Below are 12,499 nucleotides of genomic sequence, written 5' to 3'. Positions count from 1 at the left end.
AAGAGTCTCTTTCTTGGTTTGCCTCTTTTTTTTCCTTTGCTTGTTTTACCTCTTGAATTCCACATATGAATGAAATCATATGGTATTTGTCTTTCTCTAACTTAATTTGACTTAGCATTATAGTCTCCTGCTCTATCCGCGTTGTTACGACAGGCAAGATTTCTTTCTTATGGCTGAATAATATTCCATTGTACATATATACCATGTCTTCTTTATCCATTCATCTATCGGTGGACTCTTGGGTTACTTCCATATTTGGCTGTTATAAAATAATGCTGCAGTAAACGTAGAAGTGTATGTATCCCATTGAATTACCGTTTTTGTATTTTTTGGGTAAATACCCAGTGGTTTTGCCGGAAGATTTTTGGTTACTGGTTCAATTTTCATAATAGTCATAGGTCTATTCAGATTTTCTGTTTCTTCATATCCAGTCTTGGTAGGTTTTATGTTCCTAGGAATTTATCCCTTTCTTCTAAGTTATCCAGTTTATTGGCATACAGTTATTCATAGTATTCTTTTATAATCCTTTTTATTTCTGTGGCATTGGTTTTAATGGCATTTCTGATTTTTTTTTAAGTCTTCTCTTTTTCTTAGTTCATCTGGATAAGGGTTTGTCCATTATATTGATCCTTTCAAAAAACTGACTCTTAGCTTTAATTGATTTTTATGTTTTTCTATTTTTTGTTTTCTTTTATCTCTATATATCATTTCCTTCCTCCTGCTGGTTTGGGGCTTATGTTCTTTCTCTAGTTCTTGAGAGTGAAGCATATTTTTAAAATTTATTTATAGCATTTAAGGTAACATTAAAGTTATAGCTGTTATCATTAAAAGAAGTAAATTTTTCAAAGTATACAGAGAGCGCACAGTCATTGTTTTCATCTTGCTTTTTTGCTTTGTCCCCATACTCTTGGGCTTGACTTCTGTAGTCCAGTGAAACAAACAAAAAAAATTGCTGGCCTAGTATGCACATTGCACACACCTCCCTTTAGAAGCTATGTTCTCCCTGACTAGAACTTCCTTCTTCTCTTGCTATCAAGATAACATCACTATTCCCTTCTAACTCAGGAAGTTGAAGTTATTTGTTTTGAAACATACAGAAGTGTGGTAGACAGAATGATGGTCCCCAGATATGTCCATGTTTCAATCCCTAGAACCTATAAATATGTTAGATTACATGCTAGAAAGAAATTAAATTGTTAACCAACTGACTCTGACTTGGAGACATTATCCTGGATTATCTAGATGGGCTCGGTGTAATCACAAGAGTCCTTAAACAGAGAGGAGGGAGACAGAAGAGTCAGAGTCAGAGAGAGATTTGAAGATGCTACACTCCTGACTTTTGAAGATGGAGGAAGAGGGCTACAAGCCAATAAATTTAGGCAGCCTCTAGAAGCTAGAAAAGGTGAAGAATGGATTCTTCCCTAGAACCTCCAGGAGGAACACCAACATCTTGATTTTTAGCCCTGCAAGACCCATTTTGGACTTCTGTAAAATAATAAATTTGTGTTGTTTTAAGCCATTAAGTTTGTAGTAGCTTTTTACAGCAGCTCTAGGAAACTAGTACATTGAGTTAACTAAAGATTTAGGTTCATTCGTGGTTGTTAATGCCAAGCTGAAGTTGAAGGCAAACTTTTCACCTCAGAGAGCAGAGCCATTAAGAACACAGCACAACATCCTGAATTAAAGAATGTAAATTAGTCATGGCTAAAAAAGAAGGGTTCTTTTTAAAATGAGGTAACTCTCCAGATTTCATTTGGTTTATCATAGTCATCTTTTAAAAGTTACTTAGTTAGCATATAATAAAAGCCCATATTTATTTCGTACTATATGTTAGATGTGTTGCCAAGTACTTTCTTCATACTGTTCAAACTTGTAAAATATTATTATCATGGTTTATAGGTGAGAACTTGCACAAGTTCTCAGAACTACTAAAAGATAACCAGGGTACAGACTCTAGTCTTTCTGATTCTAGAGCCAGTGCTCTTAACCAGTATGTTGTATAGAGGAACAGCATCGTACTGGAGCACACAAGCCCCTCATTGAAAAGGACTGCCCATCTGCTGCCTTCCACCCCCAGCAGGTTAGTGAGTCCTGAGGGGTGGAGGATACAGACTTTGGGTGCTAGAGCACTGTCTCCTTGCTTCCCAAGATGTGGCACGCTGTGAGCACTGATTGCCTTCCCCCAGTGCTGTACCAGAGGACAGCTCTACCTTCTTTGGAATGGGTATGTTTTCTTAAGAGTTTGTGGGGAGCAGTAATGCTCAGAGCTACACAATTGTGAATCTCTTTTTGAGACTTTGTTTTGATTAGTATATTAAGCTACTTGTGCTAAGATACCCAAATTAACAATGGCCAAAACAAGAAAAACTGCTTTTTCTCATATAAAAGTTCTGTTCTGTCAAGTTCTCAGGGTCTAGGAACCGTCTTTCTTTTGCTGTCGTTGGGGTATCGCTCTTAGCTGTATAGCCTGAGATGGCTCACCAGCACAGCTGTCTTTCAGCCCATAGGAAAAAGAAAGTCTGTTAAGGGTATCGTACACCTTGGCTCTTGTATTGGTCAGAACTTGGGTGCAGCAAGGCTGGGGAATATGCTCTTTAGTACCCACACAGCAGCTCAGAGTGCTGCCATCCTGAGGATAAGGGAAAATGAATTTGGGGATAGCCAGTAGGCTCTGCCTGTCAAGCCTAGTATTTTTCACTTTTCTGGTTAAAAATGTCACTTACGGTTTGACTGTTCTGCCATATCATAGCAGGGTGCCCTCGCCTATTGTTGAAAGAGAAAAGCTGCTATGCAAGAACATGTATGTATGTATTGCACAGTGCTGTTTGTGTATGTGTGTGCCTGGAAGTCTGAAAGAATACTGATTGTGCTTTTACCTCTAGATGAATAGGGACAATGTTTATTATTTTATTCTTTTCCGTATGTTGATTTAAGCGGGAAAAATTAGTAGAACTATTTCGTTTTCAAAAGGTGAGGACCTTGTCTTAACCTTATCACAGAGAGTGAAATCTGGGGATCCTGATTTCTGTTTTGTCTGGTAAGTCTGAAAATGTTTGTGAGGAGCCCTCTCACAGAGCTTCTGGGAGAGAGTGTTCTTTCTAGGCACATGTACTCATTGGGTGCTCAGTTGTCTACAGATAATCTCCCAAGCCTGAAAGGCTGCTGAGGTCCAGCCTCAGCAAGGAGCAGTGGACTGGCCTGTCAGGTCCAGGTGGAGAGAGCCATTGTGAACGTCAGGTTAACAAAGCCCTAACGCTCACCCTAGGAAAGTCCCTTGATGCCACTGACGACATCGATATTAGGCCTAGGTGGTCCTTTGTTGTTACTCGCTAAGACCTTTATGTTCTTGTACTTTGTCTGAATAGCAGAATGAGTACTCCTTTTATTTCCCTTATACTTAATTTTATAGTTCACTAAAATCATAAATGATTGGTAAAAGTTTTAAAAAATTCAGTTTGTTCTTCCTCCTCATTTCTCTTCCTGAAGAACTTAATCCAGAAGCCATTAGGTGAGACTGAGCAAGCTTGACATCTACAGGGAAGACAGGTGTTGGGGTGTTGGGGAGAGGGTTTGGACAGTAGCAGTATCACGTCACGGAGTGTCAGCTTGAGCATGGGAAAGAGGGGGGTCATGTAGTAGGACTTCCTGGCACAGGGTCTGGAGGCCTGAGTGGAGAGGGGAGGATGTCCATGTTGGGAGAGTGGTGTTGGTAGTGGCCTATCATGGATGGGGTCGGGAGGACATCTGCTGGGGTTGTGACCTAGCCCAGGCAGGGGGCTATAGCCTTAGTGAGGTGAGGAGAAGCCTTGTGGGGCCCAGGTAGACAGCAGCAAGAGGAGATTGGTTACATACAGGAGATGAATCATTGTAGTAGATACATTGTGAATAATATGACCCGGGCTTCTCATTATCTAAGAAAGGGAGTACAAATATGGCAAGGAAACTAGAATGAACTCTGTTGTAGGATTGGAATTGGAAACGTTGGTGTGAATTCATGGTTTCCAACATATGTTGGTAATAGAAATTTAGGTATAAGTGAGCTTATGTCTATCCACAGCTTTGTCCATTGAGACAGCCTGGGAGCAGCAACACACCAGTAGTTCTTTGGGGAAATGGCTGATTTTAATGGCAGGGAAAGTACAAGATGAGCCTGTAATATCTTAGGCAGCCAGAAAGTAAGCAGATATTCAAAGGGTGATGGGTGTCAAAAGGACATAGAGAATAGAAACCATCTTGAAAGGATTCCAACTGGCCCAACCTTGAACAGATTGAACATCAGAATAGTTAATGGATTTTAATGACTTCCAAATAGGAATCCAGGAATCCATATGGATATAAATAAATGAGTAAATTGATTAGGAATGGACTTAATATAGTCAGGAGGTACTGCTCTATAAAATACAGGGAGCAATTGAGAAGCTTGGTGGACATCACTAAAATCAAGTGATCAAATTCAGCCTCGCCTAAGTACTGAGACAAGTTGAAATTGTGTGCCACCTAATATTTTATCAGGTGTGACGAACACAATATCATGTCTGTCATAGTCCTGCCAAAGAAGTGTAAACTGCGTTTATTCATTGGGAAAACAGACAAACTCAAATTGAGGGACACCCTATAAAATAAATGGCCTGTAATCTTCAAAAGTATGAAGATCCTGAAAGTTGAGGAAGGACTGAGGAACTGTTTCAGAATGAAAGAGACTAAAGAAATAGAACTAAATGCAACATGCGATTCTGGACTTGATCCTTTTGCTATAAAAGACGATTTTGGAACAGTTGCAGAACATGAATGGGGTCTGAGGATTAGATAGTGATACTATCAAAGTCAGTTTTCTGATTTTGTTGGTTGAGCAGTGGTCCTTGTTTGTAGGAAATACTAAACTATTTAGGGGTGATAAGACCTCATCTGAGCAGCTTTCTAGTGGTTCCGGGAAACACGCTTTGTACTGTTACTGCAATTTTTATGTCAGAATAAGATGATTTTAAAAATTAAATATATCCTACATATATGGCTATAATATGTCAATCACAGTCCCAAGAGAGAGTAAAGCCTTAATGACCATGACATTCTTTGTATGTAATAACAGGTTTCTTATACATCTAGAATGGAGTTAACTACCTACCCCTGAAGGAGAATTGAGAGAAATAGTCACTTATATACTTGTCTCATGAAATTTCGTTTGAAAAAAAGCCAGAAAGAAGAAGAATAAACATCCATGAACCCAAAACCCAACCTAAGACATTATCATTAGAACTGCCTTTGAGGGACACCTGGGTGGCTGAGTCACTTAAGCATCTGACTCTTAATTTCAGCTCAGGTTTTGGTCTCACAGTTCATGAGTTTGACCCTTGTGTCAAGCTCTGCTCTGACAGTATGGAGCCTGCTTGGGATTCTCTTCCTTCCTCTCTCTCTCTGCCCCTCCCCCACTCATGCTCTCTTTCTCTCAAAATAAATAAACATTAAAAAAAAAAACCATGAAAACGTCGGGGTAGCTCAGTCTGTTGAGTGTCCAACTTTTGGTCTCTGTTCAGATCATGATCTCATAGTTCCTGAGATCAAGCCCCCACATCAGGCTCTGCATTGACATCCTGCTTGGGGTTCTCTGTCCTCTCTCTCGTTTCCTCCCCGGCACATGTGTGTGCACTCACATTCTTTCTCTCTCTCTCTCAATATAATAAAAAAAAAAAAAAAAAACTTAAAACACTACTTTTGAAATTTCCTGTATGACCTTTGCTTGGTGACCACGGAGCTTTTTCTGCCAAGTACTATCAAGTGCCTGTTATGTATAAACTTCTCTAATATCAATTACTAAACTTACAAAGAAGAAAGATGTGGTCCTTGGCACAAAGAGCTTACCAAAGATAAAAGGGCGTAAGAACAAATAAACATGACCAAACTATTAAAAAAAGAAAAACACATAGGAATGGTAAATACAAAATCCAGGATGGTAATTATTTCTTGGAAGGGAGGATAGTGAAGGTCATACAGAAAATAAGTTTTAAAGAGTTTTGAAACCTGAATCTGTTTTCAGCCACTATTGAACATGAAAGGTAAGTTATTTTCATTTGCAGAAGATACATATAGTTTTAGTGTTAGTGCCCTAAATCTTAAATATTTAGCACATAAATGATCATCACAAGCGTTGTTAGGTTTTTATGTCACTAACATATACTTAAAAAAGGCCTTGCATATGCACCTTTTGTTACTCCCTTTTAGTTCTAATGGAATAAGTCTAATATGTTCTGTCACTTGGAATGTTGGACAAAAAATAGTTTTGAAATATAACTTTTCATAGGCTTTGGACTAATACCTTTTTTAAAAAAATTATAACAGAAATCAACCAGACTATTATGAAGTGGTTTCTCAGCCCATTGATTTGATGAAAATCCAACAAAAGTTAAAAATGGAAGAGTATGATGATGTTAATCTGCTGACTGCTGACTTCCAGCTCCTTTTTAACAATGCAAAGGCCTATTATAAGGTAAGAAACCATCAAATTTGGAAGGTATCCTATTTGATAATAATTTGGCTTTTTTAATATTTATCAGTCTGGTAGGTAAGTAGTGTTTACTCATTGAGTGGTTTGAGTTTGTGTTTCTCTTGCTACTAAAGAGACTGGGGGCACCTGCATGGCTCAGTTGGTTGGGCATCTGACTTCATTTTAGGTCATGATCTCACAATTCCTGAGTTCGAGCCCCACATTGGGCTTACTGCTGTCAGTGCAAAGCCCACTTTGGATCTTCTGTCCCCACCTCTCTCTGCTCCTCCCCTACTCGTGCTCTCTCAAAAATAAACATGTTAAAGAAAATAAAATAGACTGAAGATTCATATAACATGAACCATTTTTGTTACTTTTGAGTCTGTTCAAATCTTTTGCCCATTTTTCTCTGGAGTTGTCATTTTCATATTTTTAGAAATTTTTTATATACTGTAGAGACTAATCCTCTTTTGTATTTGTTGCAAGTATCTTTTCCCACTATGTAGCTATTTTCATTCTTTGTGATGTCTTGATGAACAGAATATTTTTATGTTAATATAATCAAACTTATTAGTCTTTGTAGTTTGTTATTTGTGTCTTATTTCAAAAATCCCTCTTATTCAAAGATTATAGAGATAATCTCTCTCTCTCTTCCTCTCTTTCTCTCTCTCTTTTTTTTTTTTGAAAGAGAGAGGGCACAAGTGAGCAAGGGGCAGAGAGAACGAGAGAAGCGGAGCTCACCCGCCGCTCGTGTTTTACCCTAAGTGGGGCATGAGCTCACCTGAAGTGGGGCACGAGCTCACCCAATGTGGGACTCTAATTCACAAACTGTAGGATAATGAGCTGAGCCAAAGTCAGATGCTTAACGACTGAGCCACCCAGGCGCCCAAAGATATTCTTCTCTTAAATATTACAGTATATGTTAACTAACTAGAACTCAACTAAAACCTTAAAACAAACAAACAAAAAAGTTCTTATATATTTTCTCCTAAAAGTTTGTTTGTTTTTCGCATGTAAGCCTTTAAGGCAGCTCACATTGGCTTTTGGTGTCTTCTGTGAGGTAAGGACCTATTTTTTTTTTCCTAACAGGGATAAGCAGCACCTTGAAGTGGCAACCTCTCCATATTTGTTTGCTCTGTCAGTGCTGACACCATTTCCATGTACTCATGGGTCCCTTTCTGGCCTTTTATTTTGTTCTTTTTGTTCTGGCAAGTTTATCTATTACTGGGTTATTACATTCTTGCCTTAATTATTATGCCTTTATAATTCCTTATTAGGTAAGGAAAGCACTGGTTATTGATCATTCTTGATTATTCTCAGCCCTTTTTTTTTTTAATGTTTTCATTTATTTTTGAGACAGGGAGAGACAGAGCATGAACGGGGGAGGGTCAGAGAGAGAGGGAGACACAGAATCCGAAACAGGCTCCAGGCTCTGAGCTGTCAACACAGAGCCCAACGCGGGGCTCGAACTCACGGACCGCAAGATCATGACCTGAGCCAGAGTCGGATGCTTAACCGACTGAGCCACCCAGGCGCCCCTTCTCAGCCCTTTTCTCATACGTGTCTATAAGTATGTTAGGTCAAGCACAAAAAAATTGTTGGAAGTTTTATTGGATTGCATTGACTCCTTATATTATATTTTGGGGAATTGACATAATTGTGATACTGACTTTTCCAGTCTTTGAATATGATATGTCTTCATTTATTTAAGTCTTCTTTAATTTATCTTAGTAAAGCTTCATAAAGATTCTGCAAAATGTTATTAGATTTATTCTTAATATTGTGTGTGTATATATATGGTTTTTTTTTCTTTAATTGAGATACAATTCACACTTTTTAAAAAAGTGTAGAATTCTGGGAGGGTTAGTATACTCACAAAGTTGTGCAAAGATCACCATTATCTACCTCCAGAATATTTTCACTACTCCAAGATGAAAACCATACCATTAACAGGTGTTCTCCATTTCCCTTCCTCCCTGCCTCTGGCAACCACTAATCTACTTTCTTTCCTTGTGGATCTTCCTGTTCAGCACACTGCATGTAAATGGAATCGAATACTGTATGGCCTTAGGTTACTAGCTGCTTTCACGGAGGTGTCTTCAAAGTTCATCCATGCTGTAACATATATTAGTACTTCTTTCTTTACTTTTCATTTCTTTTTCTCTTTTTTAATTATTTATTTATTTATTTTTATTTTAACTTGTTTTATTTTTTATTTTTTTTAATTTACATCCAAATTAGTTAGCATATAGTGCAACAATGATTTCAGGAGTAGATTCCTTTGTGCCCCTTACCCATTTAGCCCATCCCCCCTCCCACAACTCCTCCAGTAACCCTCAGTTTGTTCTCCATATTTAAGAGTCTCTTCTGTTTTGTCCCCCTCCTTGTTTTTATATTATTTTTGTTTCCCTTCCCTTATGTTCATCTGTTTTGTCTCTTAAAGTCCTCATATGAGTGAAGTCATATGATTTTTGTCTTTCTCTGACTGACTAATTTCACTTAGCATAATACCCTCCAGTTCCATCCATGTAGTTGCAAATGGCAAGATTTCATTCTTTTTGACTGCTGAGTAATATTCCATTGTGTGTGTGTGTGTGTGTGTGTGTGTGTGTATGTGTACATACCACATCTTCTTTATCCATTCATCCATCAAGGGACATTTGGGCTCTTTCCATACTTTGGCTATTGTTGATAGTGCTGCTATAAACATAGGGGTGCATGTGTCCCTTTGAAACAGCACACCTGTATCCCTTGGATAAATGCCTAGTAGTGCCATTGCTGGGTCAGAGGGTAGTTCTAATTTTAGTTTTTTGAGGAACCTCCATACTGTTTTCCAGAGTGGCTGCACCAGCTTGCATTCCCAACTTTTCTTTTTAGCGTTTTATTTATTTTTGAGAGAGAGCACAAGTCGGGGAGGGGCAGATAGAGGCGGGGGACAGAGGACGCAAAGGAGGCTCTGTGCTGACAGCAGCGAGCTCGATGTGGGGCTTGAACTCAGGAACCACGAGATATGACCTGAGCCAAAGTCAGAGGCTCAACTGACTGAGTAAGCCACCCAGGTGCCCCAGTATTTCATTCCTTCTTATGACTATATAATATGCTATTATATCGCTATACCACCTTTTTTTTTTTTGCTTGCTTTCTTAGTTGTTTTTTTGTTTTTTGTTTTTTTTTTTTTAAGAGAGAGCGCTCATGCAAAGTAGGGGAGAGGGGCAGGAGAGAGAGAGAGAATCTTTTTTATTTATTTCGAGAGAGAGCAAGCAGGGGAGGGACAGAGAGAGAGGGAAACAGAGAATCCCAAGCAGGCTCTGCGCTATCAGCAGAGTTTGATGAGGGGGCTCGAACTCTGGAACCATGAGATCATGACTTCAGCCAAAGTCAAGAGTCAGATGCTTGACTGAGCCACCCTGGCCCTCCTGCTTTATGTATTTTTGTGTATTATTTAAGTTTTAATATGCAAATGTGAGCATACAAGTTTAAAATTGTTATATTGTCCTAGCAAATTGAAGTTTTGGGGGGGTTCTGTTGTATCATTACTAGTGTCTTTTGTTGAAGTCTGTTTTATATGATATTAGTGTAGTTATGTCAGCTTTTATTTTTATGTTTACCTAGTTTATTTTTTTGCCTTCTTTTCCTTCAACCTTTTCATGCTGATATATCACTTGTAAACAGCATATACATGAATTTCTATTAATACAGGTGATAATCTTTGCCTTTTAACTGGAACATTTCATGTCTTTACAGTTTTAGTAATTAGCATTATGTTTGGATGTATTCCTGTCATCTAAATTTCTACTTTCTATTTCATTTTGTAAATTTTTTTTTTCTTATTTTGTTTTTCTTTCTGCCTTTTGGTTTCATTTTGTTATTATTCCCTCTTCTTTTCTTGTGATTTGGGGATTCTAAGATCTGTTGATAATCTATTCTTAAGAAGTTTTAATATGCATAATTAACTTATCAAAGTCAAAAGTTAATCAGCATCTTAAACCTCCCTCTAAACAACACAAAGACTTTAGCATAACTCAACTCAGATCTCCCTATTTATGCTACTGATGTTTTGTATTTTAGTTCTGTTGTGGCAGGGTTTTTTTTAAGATTTTATTTTTAAGTAATCTTTGTACCAAATGTGGGGCTAAAACCCACAACTCCGAGATCAGGAGTCCCATGCTCCACCAACTGAGCCAGCCAGGTGCCGCTGTTGTTGACAGATTTTTAATCCCATAAAGTAATGTTGTTTTATATATGGTATTTGTTTTTATTTGCATTATACTCTTTATTCTTTTTAAAAAAGTTATTTTAGTGTTTATTTTTGAGAGAGAGAGAGAAAACGAGCGAGCATGAGTGGGGGAAGGTCAGAGAGAGGGAGACGCAAAATCTGAAGCAGGCTCTAGGCTCCAAACTGTCAGCACAGAGCCCGACACGGGGCCCAAACTCACAAGCTGTGAGATCATGACCTAAGCCAAAGTCAGATGCTTAACCGACTGAGCCACGCAGGCGCCTCTTAAGTCTATTTATTTATCTTATGTAATCTCTACATCCAATGTGGGGCTTGAACTCATCACCCCGAGATCAAGAGTTACATGCTTTTCCTACTCAGCCAGCCAGGTGCTCCTATTCTTTATTCTTTTATTGCCATCAGGAAGTTCTCTGTCAGTATAATTTTAGTTCCTTTAAAGGTTAGCTATCTTTTCTTTCTGGCTGTCTTTGGTATCTTCCTTGTGTCTTTTGTGTTCTGTAGTTTCATGGTGATATGTCTAGATATGAATGTCTTTTTCTTTGTATAATTTGGAAGTTGTAGGGCTTCCTAAATCTTTGGAGTTGGTGTTTTTCATCAACTGTGACAAGTTTGCAGCTGTTATGTCTTTGTATACTGCCCCTGCCCCACTCCTCTCTCTCTCTCCCCTGATGGAACTCTGATTGGAGTTCTGTTAGACCTCCCTCAGGTCTCTGTCTCTCCTAACAGTTCATAGTTCCCTTTATAGTGCCTGTGTTGCTTTTTTTTTTTTTTTTTAACATTTATTTTTGAAGGGGAGGGGCAGAGAGAGAGAGAGGGAGACACAGAATCCAAAGCAGGCTCCAGGCTCTGAGCTGTCAGCACAAAGCCTGACACGGGGCTCGAACCCACAAACTGTAAGATCATGACCTGCGCTGAAGTCGGATGCTTAACTGACTGAGCCACCCAGGTGCCCCTCCTATATTACTTTTTAGGTAATTTCTTTAGTTCTGCCAGTTTACTTTGTAATCTCCTCTTAAACTAATCTATTCAGTTCTTACATTTTAATTTTATATTTTTCATATTTTGGAAATAGTTTCTTTTTCAGGGTCTTCTGTACTTATATTTTCTACCCCCTTGGTTCTTTAAGCGTGTTCAAGCTACTTATTTTTAATTCTGTGGCAGATAGTTCCAGTATCTGAAATACTTGCATGTCTGATTTTGTGGTCATTTCTGCTGACATCACTCTTGTGTGTTTCATGGATTTTAACCTTGAGCTCATATTTCTTGGAACTTGATCTCTAGAGATCCTTTGAGGCTTATATTGAAGTTGAGTTCATTCAGGGAAGCGTGTTGCTTATCCCAGGCACTGGCCTGTCTCTGTTAGGGCTAGCTTATGAAGAGTTCTCAGAGCAGAGCATTCCCGTACCTCTCTTTCTCCCTGCAATGCCATGGTTTGAGATAGGAACAGGTTGAACTGTGTGGAGGCTGAGGTGGAGGCTGAATTGTTTTGAATTCCCACTTAACACAGCAACTGTGGCCTTTGGAATCCCAGCTTTTGGTGGGCCTTGACCTATATCTCTTGTTCTTGTAGCCTCAGGGAGCCTTGAAAACTAAAGCTTAGCTTTATTTTGTCTTACAGATGTCCTCAGGTGAGGGGCACCTGGGTGGCTTAGTTGGTTGAGTCTTGATTTTGGCTCTTGATTTCGGCTCAGATCATGATCCCAGAGTTATGGGATCAAGCCCTGTGTTGAGCTCCACACTGAGCATGGAGCCTACTTGAGATTCTCTCTTTCTCTCTAAAATAC

The 12,499-nt window shown here is 38.8% G+C and overlaps 1 protein-coding gene across 36 annotated transcripts in view; it reads left to right on the top strand.

Moving 5' to 3' along the window:
* The window catches only part of PBRM1 (polybromo 1), a 117,487-nt gene that overhangs the window by 9,789 nt on the left and 95,199 nt on the right, over positions 1-12,499 (top strand). For all 36 annotated transcript variants that reach the window (XM_049640662.1, XM_049640653.1, XM_049640663.1 and 33 more), the window contains exon 4: positions 6,334-6,481. In XM_049640662.1, the coding sequence (XP_049496619.1) occupies positions 6,334-6,481 (148 nt within the window). The remainder of the gene's footprint in view (positions 1-6,333; positions 6,482-12,499) is intronic.

The sequence above is a fragment of the Panthera uncia genome, chromosome A2 (assembly GCF_023721935.1).
Source record: "Panthera uncia isolate 11264 chromosome A2, Puncia_PCG_1.0, whole genome shotgun sequence".
In the NCBI taxonomy this organism is placed as follows: domain Eukaryota; kingdom Metazoa; phylum Chordata; class Mammalia; order Carnivora; family Felidae; genus Panthera; species Panthera uncia.
Note: the sequence above shows the minus strand (reverse complement) of the source record. Positions and strands in the feature narration are given on the sequence as shown.